This window comes from Suncus etruscus, chromosome 3 (assembly GCF_024139225.1).
Source record: "Suncus etruscus isolate mSunEtr1 chromosome 3, mSunEtr1.pri.cur, whole genome shotgun sequence".
Lineage (NCBI taxonomy): Eukaryota > Metazoa > Chordata > Mammalia > Eulipotyphla > Soricidae > Suncus > Suncus etruscus.
Genome location: NC_064850.1, coordinates 8564336 through 8587793, shown reverse-complemented (window position 1 = coordinate 8587793; position 23458 = coordinate 8564336). Strand labels below are relative to the sequence as shown.

Sequence of the window (23458 nt, the reverse complement as noted above, 5' to 3'; positions counted from 1 at the left end):
TTTTTTTTTTTTCCTTAGAAAAGTGGGTACTAAGCCAAATAAGTTTGGGAACTTCTGCTTTTAGTTTTTAATTAACATAGCATCCATAAACTTCAGGCTCGTATGAGTGTGATAAAACTGAAGTCACAGAAAGATATACATAAATAAAAATAGGATCTAGCCACCTAGTAAAAATATTTAAAAGGCAAGGAAGGGCCAGAGATATAGCATAAAGGTAGGGCATTTGCCTTGCATGCAGAACGACGGTGGTTTGAATCCCAGCATCCTATACGGTCCCCCAAGCCTGCCAGGAGTGATTTCTGAGCAGAGAGCCAGGAGTAACCACTGAGTGCAGCCGGGTGTGACCAAAACAAAACAAAACAAAACTAAAACTAAAACAAAAACAAAATAAAAGGCAAGGAAATGATAAATAAAAAAACATAGGATAATGGTTATTCGAAATGAGAAATAACTTATAAAAGACTCATTCAAGTCATAACATTTATCTTTGAATCTTTACAAAAGTTTATTTATTTATTTTGGTTTTTCGGGCCACACCCGTTTGATGCTCAGGGGTTACTCCTGGCTAAGCGCTCAGAAATTGCCCCTGGCTTGGGGGGACCATATGAGAAGCCGGGGGATCGAACCACAGTCCTTCCTTGGCTAGCGCTTGCAAGGCAGACACCTTACCTCTAGCGCCACCTCGCCAGCCCCACAAAAGTTTATTTTATCTTTATTCTTTGTCACATATAGTCTTTGATATATAGTCTAATGTATGTATGCCAATATTAAAATTAATACAAAGACTATGTCTTTAGAGGTTTTTAAAAACTTTTCCAGATGCTCTAGTGTTCTAAATTATTTCCAATACAGTCATGTTAATAATAAAGAAAAATCTCTATAGTTTATAAAATCATCCTTCTAGAAAGAACAACATACCTGTCTAGCTCAGCTTCCTTAGCTTTGATTGCCTTTCTCAAGGCTGAATTCTTAAAAGCTAATTCTTGAAAAGTTTGCTGAAGATGGAGTTTGGCTTCGGGGCTGCAGACAGTGCTTAACTTCTCAGAGAGGTCCTGGATGTCTCCTATTGTGGATTCCAGTTCCTTCTGCTTCCAGAAAGGCTTCTCCTGTGAGTCTTCTGGATGATCAGGATCAACTCTGTGGGATTCAAGTGTGGCTTCTAGGGCACTGATCATCTCCATAACCTTGGAGACTGCCTTATCATAGTCAGTCATATTCTCATAGGCATTATTCAAGACATCCTAAAGAATAAGAAATTAAATGCTGTGACAAAATGGTCAAATTTGAGGGATTGTCAAATATTCAATTTTGGTGGCACATACATATGTTCCTAGTTACCATAAGAGTTACTATCTCAGGGCTGGATATGTGTTTGTCTTCTATCCAATCACCCAACCCCCTGCACCACATGGTTCCCAAGTAATTAGAGTTATATGGCCCAAGTCATCCCTTCTCCAAAGAGATATCCTGTCGCACTTTCAGTTTGACATTACACTAGATTTTTAAATAAATATATTATTTTGTTTACATAAGAAAAATTTGCTTCAAGTTTTGCTAAAAAAATATCTATCTAGGGCTGGAGAGATAGCACAGTGGTAGGGCATTTGCCTTGCACACAGCTGACCCAGATCAGATGGTGGTTCAAATTCTGGTACCCCATATGATCTCCCGAGCCTGCCAGGAGTGATTTCTTTTTTTTTTTTTTTTTTTTGGTTTTTGGGCCACACCCGGTGACACTCAGGGGTTACTCCTGGCTATGCGCTCAGAGGTCACTCCTGGCTTGGGGGACCATATGGGACGCCGGGGGATCGAACCGCGGTCCGTCCTAGGCTAGCGCAGGCAAGGCAGGCACCTTACCTCCAGCGCCACTGCCCGGCCCCCCAGGAGTGATTTCTGAGTGCAGAGCCAGGAGCAACCCCTGAGCGCCACTGGGTGTGACCCAATACCCCCCCCAAATCTATCTATTCTGATTTAAATCTGTTTTATATCCCCTCCTTTATGTCTTATGATACATGTCCTTGCTTTGGAAATCTTATATTAGACTATGGTTTAAAAATATATATACAAATATAAATACAATATAAAAATTATAGACATACACACAAATATAATGTCTCCCTATTGCCAGAAATCTCAGGGATACTATGTCAGAGATCTCTGTGACTCTGTGATTGGAGCCAGCAAACTTTTCCTGTAAAGGTCAGACTATATACTTTGAAACTTTGCAGGTCATCTGAACTATCAACTACCCAACTACACTATATTAGCCTGAAAGCAGTCATAGACAATCCATAAAGATTCAGGCATGTCATTTTTTGTTGTTCTTGTTTTTGGTTTTTTTGGGCCACACCTGGTGACTTTCAGGGGTTACTCCTGGCTCAGAAATCGCTCCTGGCTTGGGGGACCATATGGGATGCTGGGTGATCAAACCGCTGTTTGTCTGAGGCTAGCACCGGCAAGTCAGGCACCTTACCACTTCGCACCACCGCTCCAGCCCCATGGTTGAATAAAACATTAAAAAATCATGGTTGTGGGCCCGGAGAGATAGCACAGCGGCGTTTGCCTCGCAAGCAGCCGATCCAGGACCAAAGGTGGTTGGTTCGAATCCCGGTGTCCCATAGGGTTCCCCGTGCGTGCCAGGAGCTATTTCTGAGCAGACAGCCAGGAGGAACCCCTGAGCGCCGCCGGGTGTGGCCCAAAAACAAAAACAAAACCAAAAAAATCATGCTTGTAGGAAGGCAGATTTGATGCATAGGCCTGAATCTGTCAGGCCTCATTTTCCTAAACCAGATAACTCAATGGCAATCCAGGTTGTTTTTGCTGCAAGACTACGAAGCTTCTAAATCCAAGTTGAGATGCTTCTAAAGCTAAATGTTCTTATTGTAAAAGGGGACGAATTATAACATAAACTAACAGTAGAGTTTGGTACAGTGCTTTGACATTGCATGCTCTAACTAAATGGGGGTTTTTCTTTTTTACATTTTTTATTATAACATGGTGATTTACCAAGTTGTTCACGATATAGTCATTTCAGGCATTTATTGGGCAAACATCAATCCCACCACCAGTGTGACCTCTCTTTAATCAGAGTCCCTAATCTCTCACCCAGCACCATAGCCTACCTCCTTATAGGCACAAATTTATTTCATATTGTTTGCTACAACACAAAGGTAAGTTGAATTATCAAAACTTAGATCAATCCAGGTCAAGATGGAATAATTGTTTTATCTCTCCATGGTGTTACTAAAGTCAGTGTCCAAGGATTTACTGAGCTACGGTTGGTGTTAGTTAAGCAGTCTGTGTTATTATTTAAGCCCACTAATTTTAGTAGATTTATCAGATTTCCTATGATACTACTGGGCTGACACTACTATAGAATTTTGAGATATTAGTTTAAACGCTAGATTTTATGTAGAGCTTTTTTATTTTTTACAACAATGCATTTACGATGTCCTACCACTTCCAAAAAGCCCAAAATGTTCTAAGCTAAACAGAGACTATGAATGATATACAAATACAGGAAAAACTGTCCCTCCTTTTTTTTGGGTGGAAGATGGATGTTGGGGGCCATACCCAGCAGCGATCAGGGGCTAATTACTGGCTTTATGTTCAGTGTGACCCTTGTTGGTGCTCAGTAAGCTATATATAGATTTAGGGATTGAACTAGAGTTGTCACTGAAGCAGTTACATACAAGGCAAATGTCTTTCCTCCTGTACTATCTCACTGGTCTAAAATTTGTCTTTTTTTGTTTTTGTTTTTGGGCCACCCCCGGTGGTGCTCAGGGGTTACTCCTGGCTATGCACTCAAAAATCACTTCTGACTTGCGGGGGGGACCATATGGGACACCAGGGGATCTAACCACGGTCCATCCTAGGTTAGTGCTTGCAAGGCAGACGCCTTACCTCTAGAGCCACCGCTCTGGCTCCTAAAATTTGTCTTTTTTTTTTTTTTAAATCACCACAAGTAGACATGAAATGATTTGGATTATAAAATGGTCTACTGGAATATTTCAAATGGCTATTCTCCTTTAAAGACTTTTCTCATAGAGCCCATGTACATATACTAGGTAAACTACAAAATGAAATAAAAAGATGTGTTAGCCATCTCATTAAAAGAACTTACTGTGCGCAAACTGATACTGGCATTAACCTGCCTGTGAAGATCTTGCAGGTCTTGCAATTTCTTTTCGATGTCACTAGCTGCAGTTGCATTTTCTTCACTTTGTTTCTTAGTCACAGTCATAGCTCGAAGGCTACACATTTCTGCCTGAACTTGTTCTTCAAATGTTTCACAGTCATTCATTTCTTTCTGAATGTCTTCAAATTTCAAATGAATAAAGAAAGGCTGCTCTAACTGAGATTTTATTTGGTTGAGAATAGAGAAGGAGTTTTCTAACTGATCCTGAAAATTCTTTTCATCCACTTCTCTCGGATGGTGTTCCAGCAGAACAGATTGAAGAACGCTGTATAACTCCTCATTTTCTTTTATATACTGCTTAATTTGTAGCGTTTCTTTCTCTTTGAATGAGTCTTCAAAGGCTTTATTTTCGCAAACCTTTTTTATTAGCTTCTGATACAAGGAAATGACTTTTTCAAGTCTCTGATTCAAAATCAGACCATCCTCAGAGAGATTACTTTCAGGAGAAGAAGGAGTTTCTAGCAACACTTCAGCCCTTTGTCGATTCTGTAAATCCATAGCCCTTATTTTTCCCAGCGATACTTGGTATTTGTCATGCTCTGCTACAAATGTGTCCAACTGTTTAATTTTTTCTTCAAGTTCCATTTTATTCCCAAATACTTGGGATTGTAGCCGCTCAATTTGGGGACATTCCCATTTGAGACCTACCAAGGCAAACACTTCTTTGAGCTTCAGTACTTGTAGGACACTTGCTTGAATACCAGTGAGCTGATCTCTAAGTCTATACAGTTCATCTTTCATATCACAGTTCATTTCATACTTTTGTAGCAGTTCATTGTGCTCTATCTGGTTAATCTCTCTTTGAAGCACAGACATTTTGTCATGGAACTCTTTGTAAAAACCGATCTTACAATCTACTTGGTTGCATTTATTCTGAATTAATCTTTTTGCTCTCTTGGCTCTAGTCTTCAAATTTTTCAACCGACCATCCAGAAAGAGTCTTTCAAATACATTGAGATCCTTATCAAAGTCTGCTAGTTCTTGAAGATGCACTGAGATTACACTCTCATTTTCTTGCAGTTCCTTTTGTGAGGTCCTCAAAGCGACAAGCTGGTTTTCCAGGTCAGCCTCAGTGGAGGTAGCTTCCATTTTGGGAATTGTCAGTGCTTCGTGTGCTTGAAGTGAATGTTGAACCCTTCCTAATGCTGCGACCAATTTGCCTCTTTCTTCCAATGTAAGTTCCAACTGCTGTGATCTTTGAGTTGATTTTAAGACCAGCATTTGATATTGATTCTGCAAATCTTGTAGGAGGTTATTTGACTCATCCTTCTCTTGTACTATAAGGTGAGGAATATTCTGTTGGACCTCTTCAACCAACAACTCCACCTCCTGTTGCTTTTCCAGAACTCCATCATGCACCACCTTGCATCTTCTGATCTGTGAAAGAATGTAATCTGGGAGGAGGGCACTGGGAGCACTGATTTCCCTCAACTGGTTCTCCACCCACAAGCTGGTCTCTTTGATTCTGTTCCTGATTTCACACTTCTGACTGCTCAACTCTGTGTTCGATAGTTCTAATGCTTTCAATTGCTCCTGTAAATCATTGATAGCATTTTCCAAAATCTTTTTTTCTTTTTCTCCCCAAATTCTCTTCATCCGAAGTTCAGTTTTCCCCTTTAAACCTGAAAATCGATGATTGGCAGTTTGTAGTTCAGAGGCTAAGGCAACCACGTCTTGGTTCCCTTCCTGTTCTTCCAGAGAGTTCATCCTTAACTGCAAATGCTGCTGTTGTCGCTGCAAAGATATAGCAAAGTCTTGGATCTTATTCATGAGAAATTCAAATTCGTCAAGTTCTACTACTTGCTGAGAATATTTCTTTTGGACCAGTTGTTCTACTTGTTCCCAGCCATGTTCCAGTTGCTTCATCTGAGTTTCCAACATCTTCTTATCCATGGGAGTCAGACATTTTGATAAACTTTCCCATTCAATTTGTATCTTGCTTAAAGAATCTTTCTCTTTTTCTATTGATGCCAACAGTTTTTTAATTTTATCCAAGTAGGTTTCACTATCCAGTGGTCCTCTAGAAAAATCCAAACAAATGGAGCTTTTTTAATACATACTCTTGTCTCAAGAGCTAGGCATCACTAAAAATGAGCTATACATTGAATTATTTATAGGATGACTATAAAAAATTCTATGCTTAAAATAAAAACTAGTCTTATTCATTGTGATTTTAATTAGCATAAAACTATTCAGAAGGATTAGCATGGTACAGGGGGTAAGGTGCTTGCCTTGAAGGTAGCTGACCCCAGTTCAATCTCTGTTACTTCACAGAGTTCCCTGAACATTGCCAAGAATGATTCATGAATACACACCCAGAGGCAAGCCCTGAACACTGCTGGAGGAGGCTCAAAGACAAAACAAAACAACATTAAGCTAAAAGGAGTATAAAAAAAGTACAAAATCACAGGAAGAAAGTGAAGGAGGAAAGGTATGGAAAAATACTATAAAAGAAAGTAATTGCACAGAGGTTACACTAAGACTAAGAAAAATCATCACAACCACCAACCCCTTAGTTATCCTACTCCCAACAATAAAGAAAAAAATATAAGGGCCAAGAATAAAGTTTAGTGGTAGAAGGCATGATATATATATATATATATATATATATATATATATATATATATATATATATATCTTTGGTTTATTATTACAAGTAAGCCCCATTTAGGCATATGCATAAAATAAACATTTTCTGTTTGTTTTGGGGCATATCCAGTGGTGCTTAGGGATTACCCAGGGCTCTGTGCTCAACGATCACTCCTGGCAGGGCTCAAAGAACCAAATGGGATGCTGGGGATTAAAACCAGACTAGCTGTGTGCAAAGCAAGCACCACCCTACCTGCTGTATTCTTTGGCCCAAAATAAACATTTTTAAAGATGATAAAATAAAGATAAAATAAAAAATAAAATAAAAGATGATAAAGATGATAAAAATACATAAGAACTATATCTACAACTATTTATCAGCATTTTCAAATTAATAATTTCCTTTAATACATGCACTTTTAATATTCAAAACCCTTAAACCAATTGCTTAATAATTAGCAACTGTATGGACTGTATTTTTTTAGCACCACAGTTTATATCATTGTAAAAATATGAACTCCCATGGAACTTGAATTAAATTCATAGATATTTAGAGTGGATTATTTGATGATTTATAGAATCAATGCAACTTAGTGGCAACATTCATATAAAATTTTTGTCATGAAACAAATAGTTTCTTTAAAAAATAATCATTTAGGGGCTGGGCAAAAAAATAATAATAATTTAAAATAAATATTTAAAAAAAGTTTCTTAGGCTAGAGAGATAGAAGAGCAGAATAGGATACTAGCCTTGCATGCTGCTGATCTAGGTTTGACCACCAGCACTGCATAGGATCACCCTAAGTTCTTGCAAGAATGACTCCTGAGATAGAGGCAGGAGTAAACCCTGAACGTAACCAAGAGTGGCCACTAAGCAAAAGTTCATTTTAAAATTAGTTACTTGTAGATTTACTTCCCATAAGTAATATTAAAAAATATTCTCTCATAGGACAAGTTCATAAAATCCTTGGCCTGTCCATGGGTAGACTCTGTGCTTGTACAGAATGAATACAAGTTCGGTATTCTTCACTTACACTTTTAGACCTTCCTTTTCTATCAACAGAGCTTTCAGTGAGGATTCATTTGCAGACAGGTGCTCCTGAACATTTTTAAGGAGACAATATTGGCTTTCTCTGTTATTCTTCAAAGTCATCAGTGTCTGAAGCAGATTATCCAAGTGTTGTGCTGAATCTTTTTCATTATGGAGAACCAAGGCACTTGTGTCACTGAGGCATTTCACTTGTTCCAGTGTTTCAGTGGCAGCTTTCTTTGCTTCCAACTGCATGTATAAGTACTGAAAACAAGGACAGGAAACGGGAAGTAAAATCCATAAATAAATACTCCCTCATTCATTCACTCATTCATTCATTCTTTTTCATTTCCTTTCTTCCTTCTAGCATATTTTTATTCCAAGATGACTTAAATATTTCACTTGCACACAGGAAAAAAACAAGGCTCTGATATTTAACATTTTTATTGTGATTAGAATTATGTTAAAATCTAGACAAAAATTTCCAAAAATTAGCCTAGCATTTACCAGGCATTAGACCATCCTATTGTGTCAGAAAAGTTTTGAAATAGCTAAAGGAAATTTTATTTTATTATTTATATTCATCATAACTCATTCCTGATTTATTTATTTTTGGCTTTTGGGTTATAACCAGCAGGGTTTAGGGCTTAATCCTAATACCTGGTTCTGCACTCAGGTATTACTCTTTATGGGGGTTAGGAAATCTTATGGGGATTCCAGGAAATAAACTCTGGTCAGTCATGCCAGCACCTTACCTGCTATAGTATTGCCCCAACCCCTCATTCCTACTATAGATAAAATTTTACTTTAATTTTCTAATATGGGCATATATCAAACTTTTAAATTATCTGTACATAGCTATATGATATATATGAATATATACATATATATACAACTATATGTCCGGAGCAGTGAAAACAACAGAAATTCTGTAATGTTGGGATTAGAAAAAAATAAAATAAATTTGTCAAAATCAAAAGACATTTGATTAAAAGAAAGAATTATAAGTCAGAACTTGCAAATTTTGTTCCTGGGTAAGTTTTTAAGAACTTGGTGAAAAAGAAAGAGGACTAATATTCATTAAAGTCTTCCACATTTTAAATGGAAAGATTTATACAATTTGCTGATTGGTACATAATTATATAGTTACTAAACTGATCATCAGGCAAAGGTTAAATAAGACTTTTTCACTCTGAGCAAGCAAGTTTTTGGTAATTAACATATATTGTATTGCACTAGATAAGTGATGCAATCATGTTGTCAGTGTTTTTCTTATTTCCTTACCTCTATCTCTTTTAATTGTTCGCTTCTTAGCATAACATCTAACTCCAAAGGTTGATTTTGCACCTCATTGACTTTCTGCTCATCTTCAGTGTTTTTCAGGTTTTCTTGAGCATCAAGAGAAAGTTGTTTTGACAAAATCATTTCCACAGCTGAATTCTGGAACATAAAAAGATTAATTGCTGAATAGTTTGCCTTCCAAATAAATACTTTTTCTTTTTCTTGATGAAAACATTCCAGCTTTGTGTGTGTGTGTGTGTTTTTTTACTCACATCAAAGACTTTTAAAAGTATATTTCGATATTACTAAAGATATTTTAATACACATATAATGCCTCGATTGTTACTTAAAAAAAAACTTTTTAGGGACCAGAGTGATATGATAGTACAATGGGTAGGGCACTTCCTTGCATGTGGCTGACCTGAGTTTGATCCTTGGTATGGTCTCCTGAGCACAGAGAGGAATAACTCCTGAGTGTAGAGTCAAGAGTAACCTCTGAGCACTACTAAATGTGACCCCCAATACCAAAAAAAAAAAAAAATCAACCCTCTTTTCACAAGGTTGTAATAAGATCTATCACTATTCAATTACAATAATTCATATCCATAAAAAGTAGAGGTGAAAAATTCAGAGAATAGGATAAAACATAGATATTCAATGTTTATTCAATGACAGCTCCACTAGGAGTTCTCAACCAGGGATGATCCTTGAATGTAAAGCCCAGAGACACAAAGTCCTGAGCACCACCAGGTGTGGCCTAACAGGAAAAAAAATAGTTTTATCTTTTATCTTTTTTTTGGCAAAGGTATAAGAACTCAAGGTTCTAGGGTATCTACATTCATTTATTCATCATTTCAATAAACACTCTTGAATACTTACACATACCAAATTATGTCTATAGTTTTAAGACTGCCATTATTTTGATAATAATAGTTTTATTTTCAGGTTATTTATAAATGACATATAGATATTCCTCGCTTAACGACCTACCCGTTTATCGACCACTTGCTCTTACAACCATCTCTTCACTGTTATTTTATTTTAAATATCCTTTTTCCATCTTGCACACTCTACAGTACAGTACTGTGGTTTTTGGTGCTTTCATGGACCTACTTTACTCACTTTATGTTCTGTCATACATTGCAGTACTGTGTTACATAACTTACATAAGTTATACAACTTATGCAAGTTAAAACAAGTGGAAGTTTTCAGTTTGATCTTTCTTGTTATTTTACTTATTCAGAATACTATCTTGTCAAGTACTCTGCATATACTGTACTACCATATACAGTAATGCAGTTCCTCACATCAGGACCAATTCACTTAATGACCAAGTCTTTGAAACGGAACTTGGTCGTTAAGTGAGGAATATCTATATAACATAATTTTGTAATGTCATATCATGTCAGTAAAATCTTTGTGGTAGTAAGTTTGTGAATATGTCACATACCCAAACAAGGAAACTGTTAGATGTTAAAAATATTGCCTAGAGGGGCCAGAGCAATAGCATAGTTGGTAGGGTGTTTGCCTTTCATGCATCTGTCTCAGGTTCGATCCAGCTACACATATGAGCCAACTGGAGTGATCCCTGAGTGCAGATCCAGGAGAAAGCCCTTAGCATTACTGAAAATGTTCCCAAAACAAAACAAATAAAAAAATATTACCTAGAGAGCATTATGCTAAAAATAGAGGAAAAAGTATGCCAAGAAACATAAACTTTCTGTTCTCCTTGCAAGTACTCCACCAATATAAAACAATTCTGAAATAAGAACTTGACTTCAATAAAAAAGATGCTAGCAAGAATTTATCAATACCAATAAAACTAGTTAATAATACTAGTTCAGTATTACTAGTTTTGATGTATTTAATTGGCAACTAACACAAGTCACTTCTTTAAAAAAAAAAAACTGCAAGTGATTAAAAATGACCTTACATAACTTCCTCCAGTTCCAACAATTTATTCATGACAACTATGATTAAAATCTCTATGGATCTCAGAGGAAAAGACAGCGTATCAGCAAGAGAGAAGAGCGCTACCACACCACAGCTTCATCACCCACTGGTACTCATCACTCATGGTTGCTAAAAGATAAAGATGAGGAAGTCACCCCATTTGATGGTTATCACTTACTGTACGCCCCGGCAAATCTTCCAGTGGAACAAGAGGGCCTGAGCTGAAAGGTCTAGATGCAAGGCCCAAGGAAGGGGCATTTAATATTAATCTAAGCAGAGTCCTTGAGCTCTCTTACCTGAATAGCCAGTAACCTGAGGACTTAGGGTATTTGTACTGTGCCATTTACAAGCTGTCATTAGTGGCCAGAGAGAGCTTTCTGAGAAACCTTCGAACACCATCGTTTACCACCCTCCAAAACCATGTTTCTACTCGGGCAGAAAATCTAAGGGTCCCTCAAAAGGACATTTCAAGTTCAAAAAGGAACCTTCCTTTCCTCTTGCCAGACTGTTGAGAGCTCAGAGCTCAAGTCCTGATTGGCTCCCAGGAAGATTCTTTTGTAACCATCTCCACCTTGATGCATTTTATATTGCCTTTCATGCTCCTCTAAAACATTTCATTTTAAGTTAAAAAAAAAAAGCCAAATGTTCGTAAAAGAACAAATTAAAACAGATGCTCCTTACCCCACAACACATACAATTTTCCACAGTGCAAGTATAGTATAATTTGCATCCAATCTGTAATCTCTTTTAACTCTTCCTCCTGAGAAAGACTGATGTTTTTATACACTTCCACTTGTATTATTATTCTTGCAGTTATTTTTGCATTTTAATTCCTATTTAATATTTTAAAATAAATAATTTTATTATTTAATATGTATTTTAATATATCATTTTAAAATGTATTTTTTTTCCACCCACACTGTTTTGAAAAAGAATTGGGTGATAAAATCAGCAGTGCTCAGGGCTTACTCATGGCTCTGTTCCCCAGGAATTACTTCTGACAGGTCGAGGAACCCGATGGGATGACAGAGATCAAACCTGGGTAGCAGTATGCAAAGCAGAGCGAATGCCCAACCCATTATTCCTGACACCACAAATGGACCCCAAGAACCCACCAGGAGTGATCCCTGAGCATAGACCAGTAGAGCCCAATATCTTTCCCCTAAAAACAAAGCAAAACAAACAAAAAAAAACTTAGTTACTTTTCATATGATATTTGAACTTATGAATCTTACTTTACTAGTATTACTTTCACATTTCCATGTGTTGTTTTTTTTTTAATCAGTTCTTTGTGTTTTGGGTACTCCTTGTCTCTGGGACATGAAACCTACAGAAGTTATATAAACTTATGATCATGGATATTATATTATAATGTTTAGGATGAGTATGATTACATTATCATATTATTACAATAATAAGTATTATTATTATTATTGATTTGTCTATTCCTTTGCTTCTGAGGGTGTGTGATCAGTACCGATTATTGGACGATCAGAATTCTCCATAGAATATCTCTGGGTCTCCTAAAAATATTTCCAGTATTTTCTACCTCTATATTTGTTTTGGATTAAGGACAATTTTCATAGGCACATCATTTTGCTAACTAACTTTATAAGATGTCTAAAATTTGCAGCTTAACTTTGCTAGAATGATCTTAATTCAATGACTTTTTTTTTTCATTTTTCTTTTTTTTTTTGGTGGTTTTTGGGTCGCACCTGGCAGTGCTCAGGGGTTATTCCTGGCTCCAGGCTCAGGAATTGCTCCTGGCAGGCACGGGGGACCATATGGGATGCCGGGATTCGAACTGATGACCTCCTGCATGAAAGGCAAACGCCTTACTTCCATGCTATCTCTCCGGCCCCTTTTTTTTTCATTTTTCAATGACGATTTTAAACTTTTGTTGATGGTTCACATAATTCTTTTTTGAAATTTTTTAGGTTTTATTATTTTCTTATGACTTCAAATCCTTCTTTTGAATCATTAGCCATTTATGTGTTACTGTATAATATTTTTCAGACTATTGAATTATCATACTTTCCCTCTGTAGTGATGAGAACTATTCCCTGTGATAGAATGTTCCTTTGATGATTGATTGGTTGATAATAATCCCTCATCAAACTTTTTCACCATTTGATATGTCTTATCAAGCTTACCTTTTTTTTAAGGCTTCTTCTAGTTATCTTAAGCATATGGGAAGAAGGCTGAAGAAGGTGATGGAGGGAGAGATGAGGAAATAAAGAGATCGAAAGAGAAAGATTTATATTCATTTCTGTTTGAACCAACTCAAGTACAGATTTAGGTTTGATTTCTCACAGGAGATTTTTCTTCACATCTGTAGCTACAAGCTCATTCAGGCCTTCCTTTGTGTTATAAATTTTTCTGGTTTATCCAGGGCATAAGTTTTTCAAGGCCCTATTCTAGAGTTGCTGGTCCAGTGAATTCACAGCCTCTCCTGAGCTGTGAGTGACTGTCAACTCTCAGGCATCTAATTCTTTCCTCTCCCCACTGCTCCTGAAATGTCCTTCTTTAAAAAAAAACTTTATGAAGGGGCACAAACTTCAGGCAAAGTATAGCTTTTAAACATTGTAGTAAGTACACATATAAAACCTGTGAGCAAACTTAAACATTTTAAGTCAGTGATAAATTTGAAGAGGCCAAAGCAATGGTGCAGCTGGTAGTATGTTTGCTTTGCACAAAGTCAACCCAGGTTTGATCCCTGGCACCACATATAGTCCCCCACATATTGCCAGCAGTGATTGCTGAATTCAGGGACAGGAGTAAGCCCTGATCTCTACCAGATGTGGCTCCAAAACAAAACAAACAAGAACAAAACTAATCCCCAAACCAACAATAATTAATTTAAAGCAGAAAATCACCATTCTATCACTGAACATGCTAGGTTTGGGCAAATGGTGGGTAAAGCTAAGGGCATCAGACTGGGTAGAGGATGCTTAAGAGGTCTAGTCTCAGCTCTGCTATTATGAAGAATTTAAATTCTTCACCTAAAATACAAGAAAAGGCCAGAAATTATCCAGGGTTTCTCTCTCTCAGTTTAAGATTCTAGATTTTGGAGAATATTCCCAAAGGCATACTGCTTGCAGATATGAAAGCACCAACTGTGTAAAAACACCTGTCCTATAATACAATAAATCTTAGACTGTGAAACTAGAGTAAGAAGCAATGCTCCCCTGCTGGCCACTACAAAGAAAATAAGTATACTTCAAAAACAGAGTTGACACATGATTCAACTTTATATGTTATATTACAAGTATTTCCCCCCAAATATTCCTGGATAGCCACCATCAGAAACATCATTTACCCCATCTTCCTCTGGAAGGTAGCTTTCCTTCCTGTTCTAGTACCTACCCCACTTGTTCTTTCTTGGTGATGAACCCATAACCGAATACCACAAATGGTGTGTCTGTATGTATGATCTAACAGCAGGGAGTTGTCTATGGGTGCCCTTTTAGACAGACTTTATAAATTCTCAGAAATACTTGGGAAAAAAAGATTCAGACATACTAATAATTATACCCAATGACAAGGAAATTCAAGAAGTAATTATAGACAAATAGTTTTCAAAATCAATTATGTCATGTAGGTTGACAGGAAAAATGGAGCAAGAAAGATCATGCAATGCCAATTAAGTTGTAATTTTCTTTGTGACTTTTTTTTAGAAAAATTATACATTAAGTATGTATTCATTTACCTGTTCTTCCTTTTAATAATCTCCCTTTATGAACACAAAGTTAAAGTCAGTTTTACCTGACTAATTGAGAGGGAGCAAAACTCTGCCACCTCCAAAATACCTCTTTGGCAAAAGGTTAATTTTATGAGAGCATCCTCAGAGACATGGAAAAGAGAGATGTATATGCAATCATCTCATATTAAAAAAAAAAAAGATTTGGAAAAGAGACCGGAGTGATAACACAATGGTAATCATTTGCCTTGCATGTAGCCAACCCAGAATGGACACAGGTTCGATTCCCAGCAACCCATATGGCCCCCTGAGCCTTCCAGGAGCAATATTTGAATGCAGAGCCAGGAGTAATCCCTGAACACCACTGGTGTGACCCCAGAACCAAAACCCAAAAACCAAAAAAAATATTTGAAAAAGATCCTATCAATGGAGAAGACAGATATCAAATCTTTGTGCCTTCTTAGCTCATCTAATCTTCCCTTTCTTCTTCTACTGAGCAGCTCACCAGCTAGTTTCAGACAACATATTTATTTTTGTGTTTGGTTAATTTTAGGGGGAGCCACACTAGGCAAAACTACTTACTACTGGCTCTATGCTCAGGAATCACTCACTCCTTGAGGGGTTAGGAAACCAAATGGAATGCCTGGGATCGAACCCAGGTCGACCATGTGCAAGGCAAGCGTACTAGCCACTGTACTATGAGAGCTCTGGCCCCATCAGTCCGTCTTTAAGTAGTATCTAAGTCCAGCTAATGAGTTGCTCAGTTTTGCTGTGTACAGGAGGAAGCACATAGGGAAAAATATTGATCTTTACTTCTTCTCTTAGCATTTAGATACTGTTAATTTTTCTAGCCTCTGGAGATCTTAGAATGGCATAGGATTTCACTTGTGATCCAGCAGCCCTCACTTCTGCTCATCTTAATTTGCCACTTCACTTACCCTCCAGGAAAACGTGAGAAGAGAAAAGGCAGTTCTTTCCATGTTTAAAAACGCTCAGGAAATCATCTCTATAAAATTCTCCAGTATGTTGTTGGTCTGTAAGCACCTATAAGCACCTAAAACTTTAGACTGCATTCTGTGAAATTTATTTTAACTCTAGGTCAGTTTTAATATTTTTGATAATATGGAAAGTTAGCCAGAGACCTAAATCTAAAATATTCTCTTACATTTAAAAGACAGTACAGGGGCTGGAGAGATAGCATGAAGGTAGGGCATTTGCCTTGCATGCAGAAGGATAGTGGTTCAAATCCCGGCATCCCATATGGTCTCCAGAGCCTACCAGGAGTGATTTCTGAGCATAGAGCCAGGAGTAACCCCTAAGTGCTGCCGTGTGTGACCCCAAAACTAAAAATAAAATAAAAGACAGCATAAAGGGCTGGAGCTTTGGGGCTGGGAGAGAGCTCAATGGCTAGGATCATATGTCTTGAATGCAGAGAGACTTGAGTTCCAACCATGGAGCCACATGGTCCACTAGCACTGCCGGATGTGGCCTTTGTCCGCCCTGAGCACAACAGGGGTACCAATGATGGCACCCAAAACTGTTAAGCCCAGAACATCACATTGTTAGGCCCAAGCATTGAGCTATCCAGCCTGATTGGCTGAGTATCACTGGGAGTGACCTCCCCAAGAGCAACTGCTTGGAAGGTCACTTGAAATAATAATACAATAAAATGAATAAAATTGGTTTTAAATATATCTATGAAATTTGAGAAGCACAATTACACTTGGAATAAAACTCCAATACCAATGCAATTTATTATAGTTAAAAAGTGACATAAAGGGGCCAGAGCGGTGGCGCAGTGGCAAGGCATTTGTCTTGCACGCAGCTATCCTAGGACAGACCACGGTTCAATCCCCCAACATCCCATATGATCCCCCGAGCCAGGAGCGATTCTGAGTGCAGAGCCAGAAGTAGTCCCTGAGCATCACTGAGTGTGCCCCCCAAATAAAGAGTGATATAAAGGAAAAGTTTGGAGGATAGGGAAGAGATTCGGAGGTAGGGTGCAATACTTGGCATGCTCACCAGCTGGCATCACCCCAGGTTGGCATAAGTAATCATTAGTTAGCACTGATATGCAAACTTTGCAGTGCATGAACCCCTGGCACCACAGCAAAAGTGCAAGCCCAGCACCAACCAAACAACAAAAAAAGCTAAAAAATATAAAAGAATGGGATCCAGAGAGATAGCATGGAGGTAGGGCATTTGCATTTTGCATGCAAAAGGACGGTGGTTAGAATCCCATATGGCATCCCATAGGGTCTCCCAAGCCTGCCAGGAGCAATTTCTGAGCAGAGAGTCAGGAGTAACCCCTGAACAATGCCGGGTGTGACACCCCCCCTCCAAAAAAAACACAAAAAACAAATGAATGTCTTAAAAAAAATGTCTGTTGGGGCCGGAGCGATGGCGTAGCAGTAGGGTGTTTGCCTTGCACACGGCTGACCCCGGACAGACCACAGTTCGATCACCAGGCCTCCCATATAGTTCCCTGAGCCAGGAGTGATTTCTGAGTGCATAGCCAGGAGTAACCCCTGAGTATCACCGGGTGTGGCCCAAAAATTTAAAAAAAAAATTCAGTGTGAAATTCAGAGGTTGGAAATATACTTCAATGGGCTGATTACATGCTTTGCAAGTAGAAGGTCCACCCAAGTTCAACAACACAATATGGTTCCCATCCTCAGAAACTGCCAGGAATGACCTGAATGCACAGAGCCAGAGTAGTTCCTGAATACTGCCATGAGGTGTGTGTGTGGGGGGGGGGTGGATGTGTGTGCATAATAACACATAAAACAAATTTTAAAAGGCAAAGCAGGAGAAAGAGAGAAAACACACACAGAAAAAATTTAAAATAGCCTCTAGTAGGGGCCAGAGAGATAGCAAGGAGGTGGGGCATTTGTCTTGCATGCAGAAGAACGGTGGTTCGAATTCTGGCATCCATATGGTACCCCAAGCCTGCCAGGAGCGATTTCTGAGCATAGAGCCAGGAGTAACCTCTGGGCGCTGCTGGGTGTGACCAAAAAACCACATACACACACACACACACAAACACACACACACTGGGTGTGACCAAAAAACCACACACACACACACATACGCCTCTAGTAATCCAGACTTGTGAAGATTACTTGAGTAAGAATCTTTCATCTGCTCTGATTTAAAAAGATAATAATCTTTTTAATGAAGTACACAATGCTAAAAAGATAACATTTAAGATTGAGTCAATGCTCAATAAATTAAAATTATTATTGTATTAATACCTTTATCATTTCCAACATACTCTTTATATTTTTTGGTTTGGTTTTTGGGTTACATCCGGGGCAATTAGGGGTTACTCCTGGCTTTGCACTCTGAAATTGCTCCTGGCTGACTCGGGAGAACATATGGGATTCTGGGATTTGAACCACCGTCCGTCCTGGGTTGGCTGCGAGCAAGCAAATGCCCTACCACTGTGCTATCTCTCTGGTCCCTCCAAGATACTCTTAAAATTATTACTACTGGGTTAAGTTTTTTGTTATGTTCTATATACTCTTAAGTTAGCAATTAAAATTGGTTTGGGGAATCTATTTTAACTAATAGACAACTTGTGTTAGCAATGTCTTTCATTCTAAGTCCCTCTTAGAAATTGCCTTAATGAAAACACTCTGGTAATTTCGTTTTCAATGATCTATTGTTCTTTATATTGTTGCTGTTGTTATTGTTGTTGTTGTTGTTGTTGTTAATTTTGCTTTTGGATTGGGCCACAGAGTTCAGGGTTTATTCATGACTTTGTGTTTTGGGATCACTTGGGGACCATCTAGGGCACTAGGGACCTAACTAGGGTCAATTTAATGCAAGGCAGACACTTGACCCATTGTACTATCTCTCTAGCTTTGATCTATTGCTCTTTAAATTACTCTAATGAAAGGTTCTTTCATATGTGTAACCTCAAGTCTCACCCCAATTTGTCTTAATTGTTTAAGACAAATTGCCATAGCAATATCCAACATTGTAGAATTTTATAAGAAATATCTGAATGCCAGAGGCTGCTCCATTCTTTTACATGATGTAAAAAACTTTATGTGGTTCCATAACACTTTAGTTACTTTTATTATTAAGATAAGAGAAGTGGGTGGGCTTTTTTTAAATTCCTATTGGTTTTGAATCAATAAAAAGCTGAAGAAAATTCACACCTGAACAGTCTAACCTGCACTACTGTCTCACTAGAGAAGATGGGCTTAAGAGTTGCTAAGCCCAGTTGCAACGGTGAAACCTCTCAAATACAATTTACTGGATGGCACCTGTGCCTTTTCCATATCAATCTCTAACTTACGAAAAAGCAAAGGAAACTGTACATATTTGATTATTTATTTATTTATTGGTTTTTGGCCCGCACCCGGTGGTGCTCAGCGGTTACTCCTGGCTATGCACTCAGAAATTGCTCCTGGCTCAGGGGACCATATGGGATGGCAGGGGATCAAACCACAGTCTGTCCTAGATCAGCCACATACAAGGCAACGCCCTACCACTGCTCTACTGCTCTGGCCCCATATTTGATTATTTAGAATAAAAACAAAATACTATTGTTTTTCTTCTCCTTCCCAGGAGAAGTTAGGAGCCTGAATACTGTTGACCATCTCACATCAACTTACCTGACAACATTAAAAATACACTTGCAGTGCAGGATTGACAAAAGAAGAAAAAAGAGACCTGTCTGTTCAGTCTCTGATTTCATTATAAAATTGACAGAAAGAGACAGAGACAGAGAAGCTGAGATTTTTCTAAGAAAACAGGTAAAAGAACATTTTTTCTTTTGCCTTTTCTATTTTGCCTTTGTGTTCTTGACCATATCTGATTACATACCGGAGAGAATAACAAGCCTAAATTGATGACTGACATTTTAACTTCACAGTAATATATCCCCACTGAAATCCTGGAGGGTTTGCTAAGAGCTCTTAGCAGAAGTGGGCGTCCGTAAGAGCCAGTACATTGAGGGCTTAATTATAAAATCAGGAGGCTTGCTTCTCGACCCTCCTTTCAGAGCTCCACACCTCTTGGCGCTCAGATGTGCTGTCTTAGGATGCAATCAAGACACTTACCGCCTTGATTTCCCGGCCTTCCTTCAACTTTCCCAGAGCAGCTGAGTCCTCAGAGGACGCTTGCCCCTCTGAAGTGACCTGCTTGGCTCCACTTGCCAGATGAAACTTTTCTTTCTTTTCTGTGGAGCATTTTGATTGGAGCAGGCTATTGAGAAGAGTTTCTGTCTCCTGCTTAGCACTCTGAATTCTATTTTCCAAATCTTTTTGTTTACCCTCAAGTGATTGTATATCGTCTTTAATAATCTTCTGTCCTGCTGAAGATGTATTTGGTGCAATGGATTTTGCTAAGGCTAAACTCTTCTTTAATGGGCCATCTTGTGAGCTGAGTCTTATCTCTAGTTCCTGTGAGCAGGAGAGAAAAATCATCAACAACGTCGCCCCATTCAGTTGCAACAAGAGATTGATTGGCTTTTGTAAATCACAACACATTCACAAATGTAAATCTCTATATTTGAAACATATCAACGCATATCACAAAGATAAACTTGGAGTGAAATTAAAACCAATGCAGCATCACAGATCAAATTCTAAAAGTCTATAAAAATTTAAAGTTCTGAAGAGTAATAAAAAGACAATCTTTATAACAGCACCTGGGATACAAAAGGTATTCGAAGCAATGAGTTACTCCCTTGCCGGAGAGATTCCACAGAGGTGATCAACCCTAGATCAATCCCTGGTAGTGTTTGGGGTTACCGGGCACTGCCAGGAGTGACCAATGAATAGAGGCAGGAATAGCTCCTGAGCATGCTGATGTGATTCTAACAACCCTTTCCCCTCAGAAAAAAGCACACCCTAACTGCAAACATTGAAAAACAAATGAACGGGCCAGAGAGATAGCATGGAGGTAAGGCATTTGTTTTTCATGCAGAAGGTCATTGGTTCAAATCCCGGCATCCCAGGAGCCTGCCAGGAGCAAATTCTGAGCATGGAGCCAGGAGTAACCCCTGAGTGCTGCCGGTTGTGACCCCCCCCCCCAAAAAAAAAAGAAAAAGAAAAACAAAAGAATAGTTTTAAATGTGTCCACATTAATCTAGAGTTGCCACTCACTCAGCAAAACTTTAAATATATTTAGTACATTATCGTAATTTATAGCAGAAGTTCAAACAATATTTACTAAACACATAAATAAATAAGGTTAACTTGAGAACTCCAAAAAAACTGAGGTACTATAGAAACTAGTGATGCTACCAATGAAATAAAAAATGCCTTAAAGTTTATGTGTGCACTATAGAAGATTTTTAAATCATTCTGCTATCTGGTTCATATAATAGTTATTTGTTCATTCAAATAACAGAAGTATTAGGAGAGACTTTGATAAATAAGAAAATGAATAAGAAACTGCTGTCAGAAACAAGATAAACAGACAATCATAAAAATACATGAAAATTTTCATGCTAACAACTATGTGTAGGTCATCAACACATTTAAAGCTGGGGGAAGAAAGTTCCATAATTCCATTTTAGACAGATTGAGGGTAACTACAGAGAACATGCATTAGAGCATGACATGGCAGGCAGGTAGCCCATCTGGAAGCCTAGTGTGGGGGATCCAAGAGAAGAGGCCCCATTGCAAGCAGAAATGATAGAGGAACAAGAGAGAGCTAAATTGTAGAGATAGTCCAGAGGTGAAAGAAATAGCACCTGAGTCTGACGAAATTAGAGAGATTAGACAAAGATTCCCAAGTTCCTGATGTAGAAGCCTAAAGAGATAGAGAAGACATTTCAGAGGAAAAGCTTACTTCTCAGTAAGGAGTCTAAGGGTGAAGAAATGGAAGGAGACTAGAAGACATTTATTGAGCCTGCCCAATTACATATAATTGTCAGCCTCAAAAACTACCTAATAGGTGTTGGAAAAACCGCTCAGCAGATTAAGGTCAGAGTTGTAGCTCCTGCTCCATGAAGCCTGTGTCTTCTACTCTCTCAGTAACTGTGTCAACCAAACAGTGCCTTGAACATAATGAGCCCCAGAATTTAGTAAATCATCACTACTGAACAGGGAGGCAGCTCTGTCCCAGTTTCTGGCTTTCTAGAGGATTTTAACTCTATTCCCATGTCCCTAAAAGGAAGAGATTCTCTTCTCAGTTTACACAGCACCACTGTCATGGGCTGCATCCCAGGAAATCTCGAGTTAAGGAATTGCACAAGAAGTAGATGGAAAAAAATACTCTATTTTGTTTTCTTCTGGAAGACACAACCCAAGTCTGTTGCACAGCCAGTGAGAATGCAAGGAAGGATGCTGTGAGGTAAGGAAAGAGCTTCAACCTTAACTGAATGTGGCTAGGTCTTATGGGAGAGAACAAGTAAGAATTACAGAAGCACTACATCTGGTGAAAGCTCTACTTTCTAGGGAAAGTCATGAAAATTAGTAAATTGAAATTATGCATCTCTCATCCATTCATAATGAGAAGTAAAACATGAAATCCTTCCCACTCTGTCATCTGCATTAGCTGCATCTTTTGACTATCTAGGATTTCCTGGAGGGACAGTCTGTCATCTCTGAAACAATGATCAGGAATGAAACAAGATGGAAGAATGGTCATGGTGGAATGGACTCTGAGGATGAAGAGGGTTGGATGTCTACTCAAATTATAAAATTATCACTAAAGAAATTCTTTGTTGTTTTTATTTTCAATTAGACTATCAAATACTCATCTGAATAGGATGGCAAAATTAAATTACTGGCAGAAGACACTATTAAATCATGTCATAAATTAAAAAAGAGATGCTATGAATAGTGATATTTTTAAATGTTGGTTATGTTTAGAACATTAATAAATACCTGAAGTTTCTGAAGTTTATCTTCAACTGCCGGTTGATCCAGAGACGTTTCAGACAAACTGAGAAGCCCCTCGGTGATATTATCCAGGGCAGCATTGAGTTCTGTGATACAGACCTCGTATGAGTTGTGTTCTTCAACATGACCTTCCAATTTTTGCACAGAATCCTAAAAAAGAAAACCACTGATAATAAGTAAATTTTTCTTTCCAAATGTTCTCACTTAGGAAATATTTAAATTCAAGACTGGAGAGATAGCTCAAAGGACCAGAGCCTATGTTTTGCATTAGAACCCCACATTCAATTCTCAGCATCTTATGGTCCCTTGAACTGAATGATCCCCTGAATATTCCCAACAGTTTTGGGGGGGACTCCCAAATAAAACAAAGTCAAAAATAAAACAATTAAAGTTATAACATAGTTGAATACTTTATAAAGTCTTGTTTGAGGAGGTTCAATCTTGAAACAGATATATGGCCTAAATTATCCAGACTTTTGAAAGATTTTAGTATTTGAGGCAACTGAAAATTTCCACTTCCTTTACCCCAAATGAAGCAGCAAAATCAGATGTGCTTGTCTTGTGCTTCCTTGACTTCATTTTATTCTTTTTTTTTGTTTTTTTATTTGTTTGTTTGTTTGTTTGTTTTGGGGCCACACCCGGTGGTGCTCAGGGGTTACTCCTGGTTGTCTGCTCAGAAATAGCTCTTGGCTGGCATGGGGGACCATATGGGACACCGGGATTCGAACCAACCACCTTTGGTCCTGGATCGGCTGCTTGCAAGGCAAATGCCACTGTGATATCTCTCCAGGCCCTCATTTTATTCTTAAAGATAAGTTATTTGCCAAAAAGTTTATGAGACA

General features: G+C 38.2%; 1 protein-coding gene across 1 annotated transcript in view; it reads right to left on the bottom strand.

Moving 5' to 3' along the window:
* Positions 1–23458, bottom strand: part of SYNE2 (spectrin repeat containing nuclear envelope protein 2) — a 273877-nt gene that overhangs the window by 166149 nt on the left and 84270 nt on the right. The window contains exons 37-42 of the mRNA XM_049770287.1: positions 22602–22766; positions 19824–20165; positions 9102–9257; positions 7822–8081; positions 4124–6218; positions 919–1241 (exon numbers count right to left, since the gene is read on the bottom strand). Of these exons, the coding sequence (XP_049626244.1) occupies positions 919–1241; positions 4124–6218; positions 7822–8081; positions 9102–9257; positions 19824–20165; positions 22602–22766 (3341 nt within the window). The remainder of the gene's footprint in view (positions 1–918; positions 1242–4123; positions 6219–7821; positions 8082–9101; positions 9258–19823; positions 20166–22601; positions 22767–23458) is intronic.